The sequence below is a fragment of the Oreochromis niloticus genome, linkage group LG16 (assembly GCF_001858045.2).
Source record: "Oreochromis niloticus isolate F11D_XX linkage group LG16, O_niloticus_UMD_NMBU, whole genome shotgun sequence".
Lineage (NCBI taxonomy): Eukaryota > Metazoa > Chordata > Actinopteri > Cichliformes > Cichlidae > Oreochromis > Oreochromis niloticus.
Genome location: NC_031987.2, coordinates 22,879,640 through 22,902,784, shown reverse-complemented (window position 1 = coordinate 22,902,784; position 23,145 = coordinate 22,879,640). Strand labels below are relative to the sequence as shown.

Genomic DNA, 23,145 nt, shown 5'->3' with positions numbered 1-23,145 from the left:
GGACTTGTTTTCACTTAAACCTCAATTATAATGGTGGCTCCAGAAACAATTATATTGATGAATGCTTTCTTAGTTACTGTAATTAAATTATTCCATTTAATTAACGAATTATATTGAATTTCTCCCTAGAGGACGGCATTAGCCTCATCTGCTGTTTTACAAACAGGAGTACTCTAATGTTGTGTGCTATGGAAATGATTACTAATGCCTAATGAAACTGTGTCAGATCAGATAAATGCTGTGCACAGTCAACAAGCCAAGCTTGTAACACAGCCAAACTTGAGACAAAACAATAAAGCCAAAGAAAAAATTATTGATTGTATTTTTTCAAGGGCAGGCTTTGTAAAGCTGACATCAAATGAATTATAATGCAGAGTGCCTACTTCATGTTTTAAAGACTATATAGAAAGTCAAAGAGAATTTGCATTAAGCAGCTTTTAAAAAACATAATTGTCCTTGCATCAGTTCAGTCAAGTCAAGCTTTTAATTTACAATGAAAGTAACCAGTGATTTAAAATTAACTTTACGTGTCTAGTTAAAAACCTACCCGGATAAGAAAAGAAAGAAAAAAAAAAGTCTTGCTTTAAAAAATTAGTAGCACTAAATTAAAGTGTGGATTTATTGCATAAAATGTCAACCCACTGCCCATTACACTCGATGGCTGTGTGTGTGTGTGTGTGGGGGGGGATTATACACTATATAAAACTGCGTAGAAAGCACACAAACTCTGATGGTTCAGCAGTACAAAGCTACACTATGTAAATGCACAAATGAGGAAAAAAGATATCCAACTGCAGCTGACCATTGCCCTCTGGTGGGTGTGAAAAGCACCTGCTTGAAGATGACTAAATATAGAGGGTAACTTAGATTTGTTTGTATTTCTTGTGTTGCAAATTTCACAAGAGCTCAGATTATTCAAACAAGCACAAATAAACACAATTTATACCAGTTACACAAAAACAAACCAGCTAATTTATTTCTTATTAAGCTGTTTCGTTTCACAGGAAGAAAAAGAAAGAAAGCCCGAAAACATTATACCAACAGTAGTAATGTGATGCATGTGTTTATTGTCCGATCCCATTTTGGCTTGGCCATATTAGTCCATGTGAAAGGAGACAGGAGTTGTGATGCTGTAAGCACATACCGTGCATTCTCTGTCCTCCGCTGTGCAGTTGTTGGGCATATTGTGAGGTTTTAATACGAGGGATATGGCGGAGGGCTCGGCTCACATTCACTGTACAGGAAGAGCCAAGAATGACAGTTGCTCCTCTTGCAGCTGAGACATCCATGGATTTATATTGCACTTTTAAAGGTCAGCACATGACAGGCAATCAGTCAGCTCCCAATTGGATGATCAGCAGTCATTTGAATATGTTTCTAAAAAAAATTTCTCATTATTAAAAAATCTGAAATTGCAAGCATTTTCTTGGGGGTGACTCATCCTGATGTAGAGTTTAAAAGCCACCCTTAATACCATCTTATAAAATATACATAGAAAAAAATCTTTGATAACGATTATCTTAAAATGCAAAAGGTAAGATGATTTCTTAAAAGAAAAAAAGACTTTGCTGTAAGTTAAGAAAAAGGAATAAGATGAAAAAGCAGAGGCAATTTAGAAAACCATAAAGACTTTAAAAGAAATCCTCAGTCATCTCTAATAATTGTGAAATAAAGTGCAAGAGTCAATATGACTTTTGTGTAATATTAAAAAAAGATGCTGCATACATTAGAAACATGTTTTCCTCATATATTTTGGCTTTCAAATATGCCCTATGTAACCCGAGTGATTCTCATATTTAAAACATGTTCAGTCAAGCCTGCAATGGGTGTAGTTACAACATTTTAATAAGAGGACATGAACTGCCTGAAGGTGAAAGAGGATGGGAGTGGCAATAAATGTCACATTAAAAGAAATCCTTACACACACTGAGGTTTCATATATATATATATATATATATATGTGTGTGTGTGTGTGTGTGTGTGTGTGTACACATATATATATATTTGTGCCAAATTGTGGCACACCCATATTTCCAGTTCAAGCACGCTCCAGTGGAACCATCATAGGTAGCATAATATACACAGTGTATTATGAGAGGTGTGTGTGAAGTGGCACAATGTCGACAAGTCAATTCTGATTTGTTAAGCTGAGTTATAAAGCTGCTGTCACTCTGATCTCGAGTGGGCTAGAGGCTGGAATCTCCTTTATTTCTGGGCCAAATCCAAGAAAATACAGTAAAGAACAAAAGCAAGTTCCTTCAGGGTCACAATTCCAAGTCTTTAGAGTGCAAAATGAATACAGGAACGGAAGTTTAGCAGGGATTGCCGCAGGACGAAGTTCAAACACCTGCAGGTTAAAGTTCAGTACAGTTAATCGGTGCTAAAACGCACAATGGCGTACGCTGCATTTGATTGAAATGCTGAGCTATTTTGATGGAAACATGCGCAGCCTGTATATGTGCGCAGGCTTCGTCGCTGGCTCAGGAATGTTGGCATCAAGTATGCAGTCCTGACAGACAGCTGCACTGCAGTGGCGTTTTTAACATGCCACACCAGGACCCAAGCCTGCTGGATCCTCTGTCTCTGAACAAAATCAGAGTGCGTGAAGAAATTAGAGCGAAACTACACTGTGGTGGCGAAGCGAGACGCAAAGAACTCGCCAGTTTGAATCTATCTGTGGGGATGTTAGAGTTAAAAAGACTACTGAATTTCCTTTGAAATTTGGGAGAGAAAAGAAAATCATGTGTATAATAAAATATTTCCCCTCAAAAGTCTGTGTCCAGTTTGAAAAACTTGCAGCTCTTATAAAAGCGTAAGAAGCAAAGCATTCTGTTTCAGTATGACCCTGCGGGGTACTGCACAGACTCCATCAACGAGTCACTGACTCACTTTACTCTAATGTCTGCGAACTGTGCCTGTAAACCGCTCCTTCATGCTCACAAACACTTGACACCTTCATCTCTCGCAAGTGACTCTTTAATCCCTAATCCCCAAGAGTTTTGGCGTTATTTCCACCCTCTGCCATTTCACCCCATCACACAACCACAGTATTCATTACACTAGGTGTATCGCGATCGGCTGGTTGCCCTGTTTATTTTGTACATGTTCAGCCCCGCCCTGCAGACGCGCTGATATCACGCAGTTGCGTAATTTGACAAGCCAGCGCAAAATAGGGAGAATGAGCGTTTGACAGCTGCCGTTTTCCTGCTACAGATTTCTTCGAAACAAAAGAACACTTATGCTTCATTCATTCGCTAAAGATTTCGGATAGTTGCCCAGAATCTCTGCTTGCATGGCCGCTGCCGTGAGGAATAATAATGTTTGGGTTGCTCCGCGGCAGGACGCGCAGTTCCTCCAGAAAACCTCCGCACCATTGACATCCGACGGTCTTAGAGGTGAAGATCATGGACAAGTGCTCTGTAACACGAGGGATGCCATCCCGGGAACTTCCTCCTTCCACGATTACAATTTGGTAGGGGCTCGTATCATTATTATTATTTTTTTCTTTCCCCGTCTGCCTCTCAGCATCACGGGCTTTACTGGTGTCAGCAGGTTTAACGCAGGATTACAGTGTGTTGCTGATCAAAGCAAAAAAAAGAAAAAGCAAAAAAAAAAGGCTGTTTTCATTTTAAGATGTGACCCACGATACTGAAGGAAGGCCCGTGTGATTACAGCTAAATCCTGGGCTTTTAACCTCTGCATCGATGCTGCTATTTACTAACTGTTAAGAGGGGGAATTGCAAACAGGACATGGCTGGGATGTGACGCGTTGCTCCCGCTCCTGAAACAACTCCTGAGGAAGATGCATTGCCGTGCAGAGCAACTGCATGTTCTAATTTCAGCCATGTATTCTGAAACAGCTTAGCCTGGAGTGTTTTAGAAGGGCGTCTGCTGCTTGTAGGGAGGGGGTGGTGGGGGCGTCTTTGATGTGGATGGGTGCACACGAGTAGGCCCCAGCATGCATCCCCAGATTCATTCACCTCAGTTACTTTTGTTATTGTCAGACTTCTAGTACCTTAAATGGGCAATAATGGGAAGTTCTGGATGGCTCTGATTTTTCCTTAACTTTGGCCCCAATTAATATTTCTCCAAGTCCAAAGAAATAATGATATAAACAGATGAGTGCTGACCTTGATAAATCTGAATGAAAAATGTCCTAAAACTAAACAATTAGTGAGCTTGAATCAATTGCACAACACCTGTATTTCCTATTCTGCTGTCTTTACGTCCACAGTAACAACCCTGCTACGACTCACCTGATCATTTTCCTCTGTTTTGCCTCTCCCAGGGTAAATCCGAGATGGACAGCTATTTGTGTTCACAACCACAGGATGTAGTAAATTCCAAAATGATGTGCAGAGACAGCACCCTGGCTCTAGAGCCACCTTTCACCGAGGACTTTGCCTCCCCTTACAGCGTCAGCATGAGTTTGCTCCTTCCCGATGTCACATATCTGCACCCAGGCCTTTGCAGGACTGTGAGACAGATCAAAACCGAGCCAACAAACTCTCTGATGCATCCCGCGTGCCAGGGGAGTGGAGTATCGCCAGCAGTCCCTGAATACCCAGGGTTTTTTTGCGCAGCTGACACTGCAAGTGGTAACTTCGTCATCAAGCAGGAAGTGCCAGATTTCCAGGACGTTCCCCTATTTCAGCTTTTGAACTCTGATTTGGAACAGCTCGTTCACAGCTCGCAGGTGAACCCCATCCCCATAGCCCCGTTAAGCATTCCCACTGGGAATGTTCATGCTGGCCCAGTCCTGAATTCTGCGAAACCCGCGAGCAGCTTGCAGAACGAATGTTTTTCATTTAATCGACGCGTGGGCCATCAGCCAGGATCAACTTATCTGCCACCTTCTCCGCCAAACTCTGAGCCCTCAAGTCCAGACAGGGGCAAAGAACTCCTTCACAACCTCTCCCCGCCTCCATCCTACGAAGCCAGCATCGCCTCTAAGTTAAATTTTGAGACCCACAATTCCATTGATCTTGGACAGACACCCAGCATAGCTCCAATCCAAAACCAAGATCAAATTTCCACGTCTGGATTCATCCAAAGTTCAGGTTCTGGACCAGTACAGCGTTCAAGCCTGACACCAGTTCAAACACCGTCGGGTATTGGCCCACTGTCCCCGGTGTTGGCTCAGTCGGCTCCAGTTAAGTACAATCGAAGGAATAATCCTGATCTGGAGAGACGGCGGATTCACCACTGTGACGTCCCAGGTTAAGACTTCTGTTCGGTCTCCATAACAACAATAAATTTGAGTTTAAATTTTGTCAACATTAAAAAAGATATAAAATGCAAGTACTTAATAAGCTCTGTCTGTTTGTTTTTACAGGCTGTCAGAAAGTATACACAAAGTCATCTCACTTAAAGGCTCATCTGCGGACGCACACAGGTAAAATGTTCTGAGTTGCACTTCTTATTTTTGGATGAAATTGGTGACGTTGCCAGGCAGAAAAATTGCACTTGGCTTGCAGATGCATTCTGTCTGCTGACAGACCTGGCCCACATCTCACTGCTGTCAAATCACATAAACCCGCAGCTCTCGTAAAGAGAGCAGGGACGAAGACAGGACACAGTGTGATTTATGACTCACAGTTGTGGCTTAGTGTGAGTTTGTTTTTTTTAATTGGATGGAGTAGTTTGGGGTTTTTTTCTTGCATAACATTAAATATTGAAGGAATTCAAATATATATAAATATATATTGACTGGCTGCCTTTATTCTTCAACTTCTTCCCGATGAAGGTGAGAAGCCGTACCACTGCTCCTGGGAGGGATGTGAGTGGCGCTTCGCCCGCTCTGATGAGCTGACACGCCATTACAGGAAACACACCGGGGCAAAGCCTTTTCAGTGTGGCGTGTGTAACCGCTGTTTCTCCCGCTCTGACCACCTGGCCCTGCACATGAAGAGACACCAGAGCTAGAAACCTCTTCCTATAAAAATGTCAATCTTCCTTTCCTTTTTTGTTTTTTTTTTTGTTTAGTTTTTTTGGACAAAATACCGTCATATGCATATCAGCAAATAAACATGTTAAAAACTGTGAAACTTATTTCACTCACTCCAAAAGTGGGAGATAATCTTAGCAGTGCTGACCCACAAATAATAGAAATAATGTAAAAAAGATCAAATATTATGGTTGCCTTATTTTTTTTTCCACACAAATGCCTCAGTTTAGGGGATGTTTGAAAGGTATCAGTAAAAAAAAAAACATAATGTAATAACGTAACTATAATGGATCTTTTTTAAGATTTTATTTTAATTCTACACAAAAACATTTTGAAATATAAATTTTATATTTAGGTGTTTTCACTGTACACATCATATCACCCATGTGTTGTCGGGGCATTTATTTAGTATGCTGCAAACTGCTACACTGTAAGTGCAGATATCTATGTATGCTATTAGCCAGAAGAGGAGGATGTTGTTGCAGCTAGTGGGTCAAAGGGTTGGTTGTGCATTTGTGTAATATAGAAAGTAAAAGTTAAAGTTAAAGTTGCAGGAAAGCAAGTTGCAGAGTTATCTGAAGCAGTAGCAGGAAGAATAAACATCGAGGGGGTGGTGAGCACTGTTTGTGAGCCATGTGGTGATTGCATTGCTTACAACATGAGGACACTTGGTATGAGATATTAAGCGTTGAATGACCAGCACTGTGAATGATCTTTATCTGTGCTCTGACACTGTAACATACACATGGTCATTACAGAGAGGGTTGTCTTTTTGTTTTCTAAGTGCAAGAGATGAATCCAAATGTTGCATTTTGATTTTAGGATTTCTCTGAACACTTTTCACTACTGTGGTGTTTAACTTTCAGCGAGATCTCATTTTATATTAGGAATACGAAGTGCTGAAACAATTTGCAACATCTTTGGGAACATTTATTTTGTCTCTCCTGTTCGTTGTCATCGTGGAGAAATCAAACATTGACTAGAATTTCTTTTGGGTGTGGGTGAGTCGAATTTGATAACCTAATGTTTTCAGTGTGAACATCTATCAAAGTTGATGGTTTCTTTGACTTCTCTCCAAATATCAAACACCTTTTTGAAAGTGCCTTTAACTGCTTAGTTTTTTTTTTGAATGAATGAATGAATGAATGAATGAAAAACAAAGCTGCCCCTGCCTGTTAAAACCATCCACTATGTTCCTCTTAATTTCCACAATGTAACATTAATAGAAATCTCTATAACCTGACCAAATTTGAATATGGCTTAGCAAAACCAATTTTAAAATTTCTGTTATTTAAGATGTATATATTTTGTATCTGCTGTTTTAAAATAAAAAAAAAAGATCCATGTATTTCTTTTGGATTGTATTACAGTTTTAAATTTTCCTTTTTTAAAAAATAAATTAGGTTTGTTTATTTTTGTTTTACAAAGTGCAAAAAGGATCAGATTACGTCGCTACAGTCGACGCTGTTACGAGTTTATCCAGCCAAGAAAGAAGCGCAGTGAGTTATTGCAATACTGTTGAATAAATAAATATGCACAAAGGTCAGAAGTTTGTGTCAAAGCTGAAACATTAACATGTAGCCTAAACTGATCAAATGTCCAATGGAGCTGTGTGTCCCTCACAGTGCAAATAAAGATGTTTTGTGTTGAATATTAACTTTTGAAATGTCTGATTATTTATTCACAACATTTGAAAGGTTTACTCTAGCCATGTGTCTCCATGCTAAATCTTGAGAAAACGCTAATGCTAATGCTAATCTTTTGGATTGTTGCTTGCAGAGCGGGAATATTGCACGTTATTATAACTTTTTACACCACAGCTTTTGCTTTCAGTGAACCTTGCTGGTATTGAATAAGAAATAGCACAAAAACAGTTTGGCAATGTTGATCTGTTTTTGCTTTAGAAATTATGCTTTTTATGCAAAATAGGAGGGAAAAAAAATTAAAGGTGGCTCATTGACACCATTTTTTTAAAGGTTACAAGCTGAAAATATAGATAGTTTTAGAAGGATAATAAAAAGAACTCATGTAGCACCTTTGTAGTCTGTCTAACTTTCCCAAGGACACTTGCCAGCTGGAGGAGCCAGTTTTTCTGGAATTTGCTAATTAGTCCGGACCACACCCCGATTTAAGACTTTCCTTTTTAACAATCTGGTGTAATCGAAACAAAACAAGTCATCTTCTTGGTTTGCAACTCTTGGAAGGTGTCCCTGACATGAGTCATAGCAATGCTTTTGCAAAAAGTACCAGGAGAACCTGTAAAAGCCACAGAAGGTGTCTGAGCTTGTCCTGGGTGCAGAGGAACTCCTGAACTCTTCTGAGGATTATTTACTTGTATAAGTCCCCCCCAGCCCTCCCGCCAGTGCTTTACATTACTTACTGTACAGTAAAGCCTACATAACTCAGACTCTAGTGAGTGATAAATCATTCAGGTGAGATCCTGCACAGTAAAATGCTTAGTGGAGTGGGAATTGATTGTAATCATCTCAATCCGTTGCTGCCTGACAGAAACATTCATCCAGACCTCGTTATAATAGAGCAGAGGACAGGAAGTTCTTTTAGCTGTAACCTTTTCTCAGAAAAGGCTTGTTTGAGAATACCAGGTCTTAAAATACTACTCTTTGTTGATACTACATAAGAACAACAAAGCAGTGTGATATTACACTGAGGTACACGATATTTTAGCTGGACGATTCAAAACGTCTTTTTCCGCTTCCAGTAGCGATCCGATGAACTACAGACCACTGTACTGTTGTTCAGCTACGTCTTCCCTAATAGCGAGATTAGTTTTCCGAATGCCAGCAAATGTGAGTTCTCGGATGTCTAAGTGACACCGAAACCACATTCCATCCATCTCAGTCATAGATAGCAACTGGCTCCGTCCCAGTCTGTTACATACAAAATGCAACTTTATTAACCTTCATGCCTCCATTCATATTAATATACATGTATATGTTTGAACTTATTTTAATTTCACAGCTCCATCCATATGAAAAATACAGAGAAAAAGGCAAAAACACTGACTGGATACTTAAACAACTCTCGGAGAAAAGGAAACAAAAAAAAGTGTAACAGGAGAAAAAAAAAAGTACATCTGTTGTTGAAGTTTTGAAAAATATCAGGATTAAAAATTTCTGTTACAGATGTGGAATTCCATGAGCAGAATCTCCCTTTTTGAAGCGATGCTGAGCAATATCACATTTTTCTTTACGGTAAGAATGAAAAGATCTGAATATATTTACACTACACTCACTTTACATAAATACAGGAACAACGATTACTGTACGTAATATCAGCAAACTTGAAACAAAGGCATTGGCTTCACTACCTAAATTTTCAAAACCAGGAAAATCAAAAGCAGATGTTATACAGAAAGTAAAATATATATTGAACTGACAGAAACCGCAAGATAAGTATTCATTAAGAGAGGTGTGACTGCTGGAATCCCAGCCACAGGATTTTTTTTCCTTTCTTTTTTTTTCCTTTTTTCCTGTGAGTATGATTCCTCATCATCTTCCATGGAATCACTATGTTGAATTGATGTGTTGAAGCTGAAACACCAAGAGACCTTTGTAACTCGGTTTTGTTACCCTTAGAGGAAGTGACTTATTGCAAGCAAAGTAATAATGTGTGCTATAAACAGCCTGTGAAAGTGTTATGGGAAGATGCTGCATTGTACACAATGGTATAAGGCTCAGTGCGAAAACAAAGTTCAACATTAGAGGTCCGACTTGCATAATGTTGTCTGTGCTTCTTTTTTTTCCCCCAGAATTCGTGGTTTTCTCGTTTGAAATTTATTAATCCAAGCACGCGTGCTGAAATCGAAGCTCTGCACAGAGCAGCTGATATTACAAGTTTGTGATATGAGGCACTATTCATTATTATTATTGCATAACTTTGACCCTGGTTACCGTAACAAAATTATGCTTTAAAATATGAGGAAAGAGATGCTGAAGGGAAATACAATACACCCTGTCCTATGGAGACACCATCTTCAAGTCAAATTGAGATTTTCAGAAATTGGTGTATTAAGGCATGCAACGTCATATACTGAATACAGGAGTACATGTGTCGCTGATATGTGCTTGATCGGTAGAATTTCTTGTCGGGTATAGCAAAATAGCAACACAGGGAATTGTGTACCTTAATACTGTGTATAAATAATTGGTCAATTCTAGCAAACACTGGTTCAGCCTTGGGAACTGAAAAAAAATGATTTGATCATGAATGTGTTTAACCACAAACCAAAGAGAAAATAAAAAGCAAACTGTTCTATAACATCACATATGATCATTTACATGATGAATACCATTAGCCCCATTTCACTGTATATCAAATTAGATAAATTACAGTCTCTGAAAAAAGACTTTACATGTATAAATGTATTTCCTGCATCTACTAATCAAAAGCCCTATTTTTCCAATGTATGTACAGGCTGTAGAACTTTGTAATAAGTTTTATCTTCACTATCACATATATTACAACATTTCAAAATGTCCTTTGTACAGAAGAGAAAGATTTATATGCAAATGAAGACGTGCCCCTCAATCATAAAAACGCTCTAATACTTTATAAGGATGATAAAATACGATGATGATTATTCGCTTATAAATTGACATCTGAAATAAAATCATTTGAATATCATACGAAACAAACAAACAAGGTGCTGATATGGTTTTGCCAAAATGTTAATACAACTGGGCATAATGTCGTGCACAAACAATACAGATAAATAATGACAACATGCGTTCTCCAACAAATCGAGAAGGGCGTCGCGCGCTTCCGTGCGGAAATTGCTTCCTGGATTTGGCTGTTTTACTGAAAGTGAGAATGTGGAGTCCAAGTTTGTGCATTAGCGTGCAAGTGTATGGATTTCAAGGTACCGTAATCAAAAAGGTTTACATTTTTTTCTTTTTTACTGGCTTAGGTCCAATAGATGCATTTGGCAGCATTATCGAATAACATTGGTTGGCCTGATATTTTATGTCCGAAGCTTTTACGTAGCATAAAGAGCGCTGGAAATACTTGCAAAAATGTCTGTTATTAGGTCTATAAAAATATATTTTTAATTGAATTTCCTGATTAAGGTTAAGTGATGCTTTCCAATAAATATATCTCTGCCGGAAACTGCTTCTAAAAGGTACTCCTGCTGTGAATACAAACACACAGAAAAAAAGAACGGAAAAAAAAAACAGTGTGCATGTATTTGTGTACGTATGCATGTGTGCAATTCCTGCATTTTTCTGCTTTTTCCATGACCAAATCTCAGGTAAATCAGATATAAATCATAACTTATATCTGGTCTGAGGCGATTTCAAGTGACTTTGTTTGTGTTTGAGACAAACGACAGGAATAGAAATGATACATGTGGAGACAATCACCAGCTGGGAGACATCAGATTAGAAACCAGTCAGTAACGGAGGGAGTTGTGGTACAGAGCGTGAGGAGCTGGCCAAGCTGGGAACTTCTCCTCGGATATTGACATCAGCAAACAGAACAAAGAGGAGGTTTAATGTTCCTTCCCATCACTTTGTTCAGAATGTATTGCTCTTCTGTATTGTACACCAGGTGCCACACTATCCCTGTAACACTTCAGCTGGTGCCAGTGTCATTTTATGGACAAGTGCTGCGGTGCTGTGCAAAACCACAACACAAATTCCTTTTTTTTCTGTTAAACCCAGCTGGAAAAAAAAGACAGAGGTGAATGATTTTTTTTTTAAAAAAGGAGAAATGTCAGGACACAATAAAAGTCTGTAAGGTGCCTCTATTTTTTCACATACTGGAAATCTCCTCTGATTGTTCAGTTCACTGTACATGAGGGGTTGTATTTTTCTGAGTCAAACATAAGCAATAAGCAGGCATTAAAAAAGAAGCAAAACCCAATAAACAAAACATTTTTATACTGAAGTATATTTATCCTTTAAGATTGCACTTTACTGATTGCTAATCACAGCTCAAAATCCACCAGATTTTTTTTTTTTCCTTTTTCTAATAAATGCTTTGAAGAGGCTCAACATAAACATAAAGAACAGCACTGATGACGTTTGGAGTTGTCCGGCCATGTGAGTGGATCATCAATGGTGTGTGCTGGTGCGATGATATGCAAGTCCTATTCCCATTTATGAAAACAGGCATTGAATGACTGAAAATGTGGAGGTGCTGATGAGGTTGATCTTTTGGGGTTTGTGGGGATTTGAGTCTATCTTGATTACAGTTTGCAGGCAATGAGAAAGGTGAAAGTCCAACCTTCTTTTAGCTTCTACAAGGGATGCCTCAGATCTAAGAGCAGAATCCAGCAGGAAAATGAAACCACTTGTGATTATATGGTGCCCCCTGGTGGTCACAAATCAGACTCACACAGGGAGGCGTGGTGAAAAAACACTGCCTGTAACTTCAACTACATCCAAGTCCGTTCCCGTGATCCAGTCGAGGCCAAACTTCTTCCTGCTCACACAGGAAATCCATTCCTTACAACGGGGTCTTTCACATTATGAATGCTGGAAAAGCAGCCGTTTTGAACAATAATGAAAAGAAAGACACCAAAAAAAAGACACAGTTGCAATTGCATTATACTTTTTTTTTGTCCAAATAAAGAGTTAATCTTAAAAATCAAAGTGAAACATTTACGAACAGTGCTGTAAAAGACAGTTCCCTATTATACTCCAAGCAAAGACAATAAAAGATCCTGCCGTCTCTTCTTTCCAACCAAAGAGGATCCAGAAGTGACCCTGTTTTGTGCTCCTCAAGCTCTGTGCACCTTCGTCCATCAGTCATCTCTGTCTCCGTCTTCTCTCCTTATGAAGGATGAGCGCATGTGTGCGTCTGTGTTTGTATGTGGGTGTGAGTGTGATAGTGTGTGTGTGTGTGTGTGCGTGTCCAGGCCGGCTGAAAACATTCACAGGGAGATCCCGCTCCCCCGGCTGCCTGTGTATGCATGTGAGTGTGTGTCTTTTCGTTGACCTCTCTCTCTCTCTCTTTATCGCGCTCCGTCTGATTCACACCAGCATGTGTCTCCGTCGGTGCAGGGCCAAGTGGTCAGATCTGGAGAAGCTGCGGTCACAGTCTGCACACTTGAAGGGCTTCACCCCTGTGTGTTTTCTGTAATGCCTCGTCAGCTCATCAGAGCGGGCGAACTTCCAGGTGCAACCGTCCCAGGTACACTTGTATGGCTTTTCCCCTGGAAAGGAAGTCAGAAAACACAGTCCATGTTCAGTCGCATTTCCGGCAGATTCATTTGGAAAATCTGCACTTGTTAAGTGATAATCCATGAATTACCGCTAACCTAATGTCCACTTTGGTAGTGCACAAGTCGCACAAGTTTCAAGAATCTATATAACTCACTAAAATGGTATGGATGTCTGATGAGATATTATAGAAAATATTTAAACACAAAAAAATTGCGGGAACGTATAAGTCACACATCAGATTTCGACAGGGAAATATTCAATTTGAAAGGCTTCACTGAAAGACTGTGGAAGCGCAAAATGATGCAACAGTGGTCAGCAAAAAACAAAATCTTCAACCCTTTAAAGCCTGAATTCAAAGTCACGGCAAAAAACAATCAAGTGTTATCTTAATATTCTGAGCAGTCTATACTGTTAGACCTCAAACTGGCTTTAAAGTCTATATGATTTCCAGTGAATGAACAGCAAATTGCTGTATATTGGCTAAACAATTCATATACTATATTCTATAACAGGCCAAGAGCCGACACCTTTGCTACCCATAAGTCAAAATTTAGAGTTATTATCTCAAAAATTTCAAATCTCAAAAAGTTGCCTTTCTAACTCAAACCTCTAAGAAAAATCACTCAAAATTTAGAAAATAACTTGAAATTTCCAAGTCATTAAATTGAAATTAGGAGAGAATAACCTCAAATTTTGACTTTGGATGGCAAAATGTGTCTTTTTTTTCTATCCACTCTTCCATAGAAACCTTGTCAAATAAAAAAAAGTCTAATTGTGGACTGAGGCCAGAGACCTTTCACAGAGAAAAGCATTTTCCATTATCCTAACAGCTAAGTGTTCACTGCTTGCCAGCTAGTGCGCTGGCTGAAAAGTCAGGCTTTGCAGCAGCCTGAGAGAAATGACTGATTTTATAACGTGATGTGTCACAGTCATCATATATAGAAAATGCAGGTTGGAGTAATGAACGCAACATGCTTATTTCATTTGCATAAATGGTCTCCATATGTGTATATGCACTTAATCATGATATGCCACAGTTTTATGATTTACAGAAATTTCTTTTAAGACTCTACTGTGAGACCAATTCTTTAAATGCTTGACAATAAAAAAAAAAGTGTGCAGAGTAGTAACGTTCTTCTCAATGTGTGAACAGAATAATGTATAATTTCTTATGTGGTGCTATAACACTGTGCCAGGGAGCCATACAATTTACAATCATTATACACCTTTTACTTAAAGCAGACTCTGAGGCTTGAAATGATTTAAGGAAGCTATAACTTCAGTGTCCATCCACAACAACGGGAGAACGTTTCAGTAGGAACGGCTGTAATCTTTTTAGCACTTTTCATGAAATAAATCATGTTAAGGACAATTCAGCTTTCTCATAACGGAATTAAAATGTTCCAAGATGTTGTATGCTGTTTTGTCTTATTGCGTTCATGAGACAGATAAATGCTCACTGTCAGAGCATGTCAGGAAGCTTTAACAGGTATCCAGGAACATACTATGGCCACACATGGGTTCAGTTTTAAGTTCAAGGAAAGTTTTTTGCAGTTTGGAAATAGGTCAGGACCTTTAAAGCTCTTCACAAATGTATACACAGCACTTAGTCAGGTCGTATACATGAACTAAAGGATGTTGAAAAACTGGCAGGCACGATGCATTTAGAGGTCATATCTGAGTCAATCTAATCTCATTCACTTCAAATGAATTGTTTTCACTTCCTTGTATTTTTCTTTATTTTCATTTGTTCTTCAGGTTCCTCTCGTCTAAGTCTTGATTTAGCATTAACCAAATATTTAAGTTTAGCTGCTCAACGCTCTTCTTCAGTGAGTCAAGACTCTAAAGTGGTTTTCAGCGGACACACCGGGTAACTTTCTCAAAATGCAAATGCCACCTCACTTAGACTTAAACAAACAGCATTTAACAGCATCAAAATAAAATAACAGCATTTCACAACAACATGTTCTCACACGTAGATTTACTGACCTGTATGCGTCCTCCGGTGTGCTTTTAAATGCGAGCTTTTGGTGTACACCTTATTGCACCCCTCAAAATCACATCTGTGGATTCTTCTCTTTTTGGAATCCGGTGACTCCGACCTCCGAGGACGCCGTATGCTGTCGATACTGAACGGGGACATGGAACTGCGAGGAGGACAAAAAGTAGCAACAGATAACATTATTAGAGTCTGACGATGTCTTTATCTTCTCCCATGATAAAGAGCAGTTGATGAGAGTTTTGAAGAGTAAGTCAGTCATTTTGAAATTAAAGTTAAGTACATTTCAATTCAAAACCTGCTGAAGAATATTGCAGTGTTTATTTAACACGCATTATTGCACCATTCACCATTTGCAATAAAAGGTTAATGTTTTTGTTTTATGCAACAAAAAGAACATAAAACATAACTGTCATACCGGCGGTAATGTCACTAGTTATTGTGTTAAGAGAGGAAAGGGTGTGTAGATAAAAGACAGACTGGTATTTACAGAGTGCTTTTGTGTGCTTAGTGAGAGCTCACTATGCGTTTACACTGGAAGCACACAATGCACAAAGACGTTCATACAGCACTTCGCTTTATGCGCTTGATCTAGAGCTCACAGTCACACACCAGCACCGATTTGGGGTTCATCTTACCCAAAGACATTTCAATATGTCAGACTCTAGGAGTCAAACCACCAGTCTTCTGATTTGTGGATGATTTTGATGTCCTAAATAAGTACAACCATTTTATCTCTTTTTTGTAAAAACGTAGTGCGTTTCTAAACGAAATCAACATATATGTAAGTTGAAATGCAAAAAAAAGACAGTATACAGTGAATATTGAAAGATAGACAGATTGAAGGTGGCAGAGCAGCAGCTTTGCCAGCAGGTGGCAGTGCAGCTCTACTTAAGTACCTCTGAAAAAGTACGTAAGGTAAGAGGGCTGATATTCGTATGGTTCCAAAGTGGTGAGATGAAGAAGTTTTTTTTAAATCTCTGTGTAGTTGAGTCAGTTTAACAGCTTCTGAGTAATTTATGTACTCATTGCATTTTGGCATTTCCTCTCCAACAAGCAGTCAGTATCACCGTCTACTGTATTTGTCATTGTGAAGCAATGCTGCAAAGTGTGTGCCTGTGTCAGTGAGCATGTGTGTGCGGTTTCACATGCATGCCTGACTTGCCAGTGTTTGTGAGCGCAGTTGCAGAGTACAGTCATCATATCTGTAGTTAATCTGAATGTACTGTCATCTTTGTGTTCTGAAGGCAGCGCTGCGCACAAGCACACAACCCAGAGAGAAATCCAGAAGGCAGCAAGAGGTGGTCAGAAGTTCATGCCTCGCCCATGATTGTTGACTGTGCAACAGTGAGCACCTTTTTACACAACACATGACTCGTGCACACAGCCGGCAAACTGGCGAGAAAAACTGAGATACGATATTGAGCAAAAACAAGAACATCTCTGTTTTGTAAAGGGGGGGAGGAGTGATATCTCTGGGATATATTTAACAGGGTTCTCTGCCTATGCTGTGAGGCTCGGAAACAGGTAAAAGGGTGAAGTGGGTAAAATAAAAGCAGAGTAGCGGGAGGAGGAACTGCTAAAATCATGTCAGAGGAACAGGGGCTGCCAGACAGGCCCTCCAGTGAACTGTCTCCACCGCACACAACCCACTTCCTGTCTCTCTGTCTTACACCAAAGCACAGTCAAATGCAGATACAGTATACACGCACAATAAAGATACACACACAGCTACACGCAGGCTATATAAATACACTGAAACAGAAGCGCACGCATGCATACAGATCACCTGTTACTCTTGGCTTACTGCCAATCTGAAGCTGTACAGGAAATGAGCACACGGGTCAGATATGAAGTGAACTCCATTTCCCCTCTCATTTCTCTCTCTCTCTCTCTCTCTCACTCTCTAAGCTCAGGGAATATCGCAGTGTAACGTGATGACAAAACAAATGAAGAATTTTAGACGAAGAGTTAAACTCCTTTTCTCGAAATGATTGATGAGGTTACCGCAACACATATAATCTAGATGAAAATTTAGAGGGCCCTTTAGAGTCAGAGGTGCTGTAGAACTCTGTGTGTGTGTGTGTGTGTGTGTGTCTGCCCAGGAAAGTAAAGAGGAGAGCCAGTGGAAACACTCTGAGCTCAGACCATCGAGCAGATGAGGCGGATGTTTACATTCTGACTTCATCCATGAAGTGACTTCATGATTATGATATAATTTAGGAAGGTCTGAGCACAACAGCTTCTAAAACAAAGAACAAGCAACCATCATAAATTATTTCACCGAATACAACGCTGCTGCGTTTCAAGAGCTCAGTGACAGATTGGTTTAATCAGTAGTGGGAGTATTTATAGACGTTCTGTGCATCTGTATAAAAAAAAAAAAAAAAAATTAAGTGAGAAATGTTCCAGTTCTCAAAGAAGAACGGCCATTGCTCACCACCGCTCACCAGTGACATAAAGGTAAACAGTGGAAAACTTCTAATCCCGCTTAAATGACATTTTAATGATTCAAGTGAGGAAATTGGGTCACAACAAAAAAGCCAGTGAGCAGAATTCAGTGCATAATTGAAAAATAGCCATAAAACTTAAAGGCTTAAAGAGAACTGAATATGAAATACTGTGACAGAGTTATTACTAGATCTATTGATTTAAGCTCCTGCTGCACACGTACAGTCATGCGATTTGCCTGATCATTACTATTCTATACTATATGACTATTTTGATAATCTAATAGATGTCAATTGAGAGCATTTAACAAGAAAAAAAGTGGCAGGAATTCGGTGCTTTTCAACGATAGCGTTGTAAACGCACAAGAAGTCTTCACTTTTACTACCTCATTACAGATACATAAATTAATTTTGTCATTTTTTTAAATCTAATCATAATCCTAAATGCAAGAAAACATACAAAATGTATCTCTTTGGGTCTTTCATGCTTATAATATAGTTCTTGTGTGACCGCGAATTGGTTGTATTTTCTCATTAGAGCCCAGAGGAAAACTCACTCTGCCTTGAACCCTGAGTCACCGCAGCATAATGCTTGTATGAATGTGTCTGTTTGTGTCTCCCGAAGTAGCAGAAAGAAATGGGAAGTACAGCTGAGAATAATTTCAAACAGAGCTAACCTCTGTTTTTGTTCCTTTGTTTCCCCCTTTTGGGTTGTTTTTTCTCCCCTCATCATCCGCTGGGCTCTACCCGTACGACAGAAAGACGGGGAGCATGGGGAATGAGTTTGTGTCACCTGTATTAGGGATTTCCCACAATACAAGCACAATACATATTTCTCTAACTCCTCACCCGCAGCGGGGTCATAACACCGGCTTGAGCACAGCAACAGCACAACCCGCTTCAAGGCACTGGTGGAATTATCAAGAAAACAGGAAAGGGAGTGCTCGAGTTCGTGTATGTGTGCGCTGGAACACTGCCCACCGGGCATTCCTGTACCTGTCCGAGGATACTACCCCTCACCTCGCCCACATCTCCTCCCTCCACCTGCTCTCTGGCCCCCCAGGTCCTTGGGGACCCGCCAGACTTCAACAGAGACAACCCTCCCAACACAAGCCCCTGCCCCCAGCCTCACACACCTCTCCTCTCTGTCTTCCTCTCTTTCACTCGCGCTCTCCCACAATAGCCTATCCTCTGATCCCCAGGGAAACGCATGAATATGGAGGAGGTTGACCAAGTAGCACATGATACACACAAACTCGCTCTCTACCCAACTCTCCTTTCACTCATTTATTTATATATGGATACCTGGATTGGAGGCTGCAGGCACTCCCATCCTCCGCCCTTACACCTCGCCTCTCTGATGCTCTCCGGGTGACTGCTTGTGTAAATGTGGCTGCCAAATTATGTAAAGCTGCTCTTTCCACACACGCAGCATACACATTTAAATGAAAAGAAAGGCAATATAGCGACGCAGTGGACTGATATGTTTATAAGTCGGCTTCTGTTGCGGTGCAGATGTCCATCGAGTGCATGTGCTATGTCAACACACAACGCACATTCTTCCTCTCTGTGGCCAAACCGGCGTGTAACTCAAGAAGACTACAGACTGCTTTGTTTTTCACAGACAAACATGCAAGTCTGTGTTCCTGTTGACAATGGCTGACCTCCTTCTGGAACCAGCTGTTCTGTCCACTGTGCAGAAAACACGTGCATGCATACAGTACAAAACACACACACATACACCGGAGGATTAATACTTACAGAAGTGCACACATACTTTTTTTTTCACACTAACACACACGCACGCACAGTCACAGTCGCATACACGGCGTGCACACAGGAGTTTCCACACAGCACAGTCTGCACTTTGCACACAGAGAAGTGAGTGTGTGGGCAGGCCCTGGCAGGGCAATGCTAACCCTGGCTGGTGATTTATCTCCATAGTGAAAGCTTGGGCTGTGAAAGGTTGTGTCCTGCCAACCTCTGTTCTCCTCTGACCACCCGGTGCCCACGTGTGGCACTCAGGGGCACGCCTGTCCCTTTCAATAACCTGCATCGAAACCTGAGTCCTCCGGTGCGTGTGTGTTTGTGTGTGTCTGAAGCACAGCAACTTATACTTGTACCCCTGAACCACAGCTTTGCTATTATGTGCTGTACTTTGGAACTACAATAAAACATTTAGGTTAATTACAGTAGATGGTCACACAGCCAATCGATGACAAACAAACAATACAACATCTAGTACACAATGTCAAACCTACCAGCTAGAACATTACAAAACACAGTGAGTGCCGGCAGCCTTGTTAATGTCGCTACGGCATTAGCAGGATTCTCAAGGAGTCCTGGAATACTTTCCTTACAGTTAGTCTAAATAAAAGTCCGATGGGTATTAACTTGAGTCTAGCCAGGCTGGCAATTATGACTGTTCTGGGTTTATGAGCAGCAGCGCAACAAGGACAGGGCCGAGCCAAATGCTTCTCTGCATCTGATTTCCTCCCTTTATAGAATAAGAATTCTATACGCTGTCATCAACTTTTCATTTCAACACAGATGGACTGGCACGGCAGGAGTTGATGTCTGTAGGCCGAACAGGGCATAAAGTATGTCTGAGCCATATGCATACAGGCATATAGATGCACGCCCACGCAGACACATCCAAAGAGTGGAAGAGCGGTTATAAAACCACACGGAAATGCACAATGCTAAGGATTACAACGGGTCTGATAATGACGCCCTCCTCCAGGGAGTCACAAAAACATATTAGCACTCTGTGCTCTGTCTATTCAAAAATTCAAGACTGCAACATCACTGGCTTGGATGACTAAAGGGAATTTTTTTTTTTCAATTTTACCATATTAAATCCATTGAAGATGATTACATTTTCAAAATAAAAGCCTCTAATAAATGTGTGCACACATGATAAGATGTTATAATATAAAACACATTTACGTGTATTAAGCTTCATGCATTATTTCTGTGAGCTGTTTTTCTTTCCCCTTTATGCAATGCAGAGTGCTACTTATTTTAATAAAGAGCTCTGCTGTGCTGTCATTATTAACTATTTGGCTCAGTAATAAAGCAAAGTAACAGTAGTTCGCATAAATTTACTTTCCCCAGCACTAACAACAACACACCAGTGGAACAAACTGAAACTTTCATATAACCAAATTTAACACCGGTCACTGGTAAAGAACGCAATTACCAAAGCCACATACTTCTGAGCATCTTGTTGTCATAACGCTGAACCAACTCATGGCAGAGATCCACATTTCATTTATGGCTTTAAAGTTAGCAAAGAAGAAAAAGTCAGCGCCAGGATTTCCGGCGTGTGTTCAAGAAAAAAAACTGAAGATACTCACTCTTGTACAGCACGGGCTATAGACAGCGCGGTAGAGCCGGTCTCATTAACACTGTCCAAGGTCACGTTTGGCAGGTCATCGTCATCGCTGTCACTTTTGATCTGCCTTGGCGACAGGCCGTTGGGGTCTATGTGTGCTGTGAGGATGGGACACAGACATGGGAGACAGACACATGAAACTGGAGCTGGCGCTGTAAACTTATAAGGCATATCACATTGTGCGTCTTTCTAATTGTAATGAACTAACTCCTTTATATACTATTTCATCTGAATAACCCCAAAAGTATTCTTTTGTGTGCCATTATTTGGCATAGTAGTAGCTGAGCGTGAGTTGAGATGGCCTCAGTACTTGGCAGTATTTTCTCTCAGGAGCTGTCAATCAAACGAAACATTTAACTGGAGGACAGAACAGTCGACCGTGACTCTGTGCCCAGAGGTTGCGTACTTACAGAGTAGCATGCGAAAAGGACACACGTGTGCACATAATCTCTATCTGCCTCCAACCACAAAGATAAGACTAAAGGGTGGAGCACTGTTTGGCTGTTGCTGCCTGTGAGCAGCGTGTGGAAACATTTGCGCATTTGTTACTGTTTCCAACTTAAAGGAGCATGTGCACGCATGAGAGCAACTGTGAGCATCTGGTGCTCTATACAGTATGTGCACCTGAAATAGAATCATATTCATCATAGCGACGAACCTGTACACAACACCTGAAGAGATCAGCTGCTAATTTCTTCAACCTCAAAAATTAACAAGCAAAATGTATATATAGGTGCTTGTTTCCTTTTGCACAACATGGACCAAAACCACGAAAAAATAAAACAAAAGACCATAATGCTGTTGAACCATGACCCTCTGAGCCAGTGAGCTCAGTGGTTTCTGTCTCTTGAGCTACGCAGTAAGGTTACATCTATTCCACAAGCTGTGAAAACTTGTCCCTTGGACAGCTCATCAGATATACTGCCAGAGCCTGGAGCCATTCTGTCCATTCTTTCTCTTTCAGCGGACAGATGCGGCGAAAATCCCGGATAACACAATAAATTAATATCAGAAGAAAAAACAAAGACATGCTGTAGATGGAGAATTAGCAGCAGGGCATTCTAACACAGCACTTAAAAAAATGTACACTGTTAACGGTTGTGTAAAGGCTATTCTTGCTTAAAATCACCGGAAACACTGAATATACTGAGACATACAGTATTTTCCACTGAGCTCTACAACATCCCCATCTACTGTAAGCCAGGGTGCTTTTATAAGCTATCAGGACTTCACCTTCTCTGCCCTCTCAGCTGAGACTGTGGCCATAATGGCCCATAATAATGGTCTAGAGTTAGGAGCAGACATGGTGTTATTACTGGAGGGGGGGGGTTGGACACAGAAATAATGCTGTAACTCAGTTGGAGCTTTTGCTTTTAAAGGTTTCTGCTGTTGTTGTAGACTAAGACATGCAGAGTGGTCACCAGCTCGCCGAACCCTATGGAAAACCTGTAATTAGCTAGAAATGCATCGCGTGTTGGAAACGGGGATTGGAGGGTGGGGGTATTTTGAACTAGGGACACAAAGGAGGAGTGGTGGAGAGGTGGGCAGAGCACCGGATTTCTTCCTTTCTCTCCTGTTGTTTCCAGTCAAGCCCTGTTTCCATGGCAACCTCCTACCGGAGACAGGGAGACAGCAGTGAAAGAAAGGGTACCCGCCTTCTCTGAAAGAGGATGGCCAACCTGTGTATGTGTGTGAAAAGCGAGTGAGTGTGCACCCCATATCTACGCTGAGAACTTTAATAATCGCACTAAAGTTTTCTTGGTGGGGGGTGGGAGGGGGGCTGGATTTAGTTTGGATTTGCCTGATGTCAACAACTTATTTGTTTAACCACCGACCAGTAGTGACACCTGACATTCCAGATAAGGCAGGAACAAAAAACCTCTCTCTCTATATATAGATGGATAGACAGATATAGATATTTTTTCTATGGCTTTAATTCATTTTTGATTTGGCTTTGATGGTGGAATGGTGGATTTTGTAGACATCATATTAAATGCAATAAATAGCCAAATGTTCTGGTTCTCAACCGTTTGCACTCTCATTAAAAGTAACTGCGTCCACCACACCCAGCACTCATCCACCCCGTTTCCTTTGTGCTGGGTGCGTTCAGAGCCGGGCACTGCTGATGTTGCTGCGTGTATGTGTGTGTGCATGCGTCTGTTTGA

General features: G+C 40.6%; 2 protein-coding genes across 5 annotated transcripts in view; one reads left to right on the top strand and one right to left on the bottom strand.

Annotated features, from left to right (window-relative positions):
- Nucleotides 1-3,092: 3,092 nt before the first annotated feature.
- Nucleotides 3,093-7,604, top strand: klf5b (Kruppel like factor 5b). Its single transcript, XM_005475445.4, has 4 exons — nucleotides 3,093-3,472; nucleotides 4,289-5,219; nucleotides 5,336-5,395; nucleotides 5,747-7,604. The coding sequence occupies exons 1-4, from the start codon at nucleotides 3,293-3,295 to the stop codon at nucleotides 5,923-5,925; spliced, it is 1,350 nt and encodes a 449-aa protein (XP_005475502.1). The 5' UTR covers nucleotides 3,093-3,292; the 3' UTR covers nucleotides 5,926-7,604.
- A 1,454-nt stretch (nucleotides 7,605-9,058) lies between these two features.
- The window catches only part of klf12b (Kruppel like factor 12b), a 38,699-nt gene continuing 24,612 nt past the window's right edge, over nucleotides 9,059-23,145 (bottom strand). For all 4 annotated transcript variants that reach the window (XM_003451616.5, XM_005475447.4, XM_005475446.4 and 1 more), the window contains 3 exons: nucleotides 20,943-21,078; nucleotides 15,124-15,281; nucleotides 9,059-13,124 (listed from right to left, as the gene is read on the bottom strand). In XM_003451616.5, coding sequence (XP_003451664.1) covers nucleotides 12,943-13,124; nucleotides 15,124-15,281; nucleotides 20,943-21,078 — 476 coding nt within the window. In that variant the 3' untranslated portion in view covers nucleotides 9,059-12,942. The remainder of the gene's footprint in view (nucleotides 13,125-15,123; nucleotides 15,282-20,942; nucleotides 21,079-23,145) is intronic.

Excerpts from the sequence above, each read along its gene's own strand:
- klf5b (XM_005475445.4), top strand. The coding sequence starts at position 3,293 with ATGGCCGCTGCCGTGAGGAATAATAATGTTTGGGTTGCTCCGCGGCAG. Across the intron at positions 5,220-5,335 it reads TCACCACTGTGACGTCCCAG|GCTGTCAGAAAGTATACACA; the intron begins GTTAAGACTTCT and ends TTGTTTTTACAG. Across the intron at positions 5,396-5,746 it reads TCATCTGCGGACGCACACAG|GTGAGAAGCCGTACCACTGC; the intron begins GTAAAATGTTCT and ends TTCCCGATGAAG.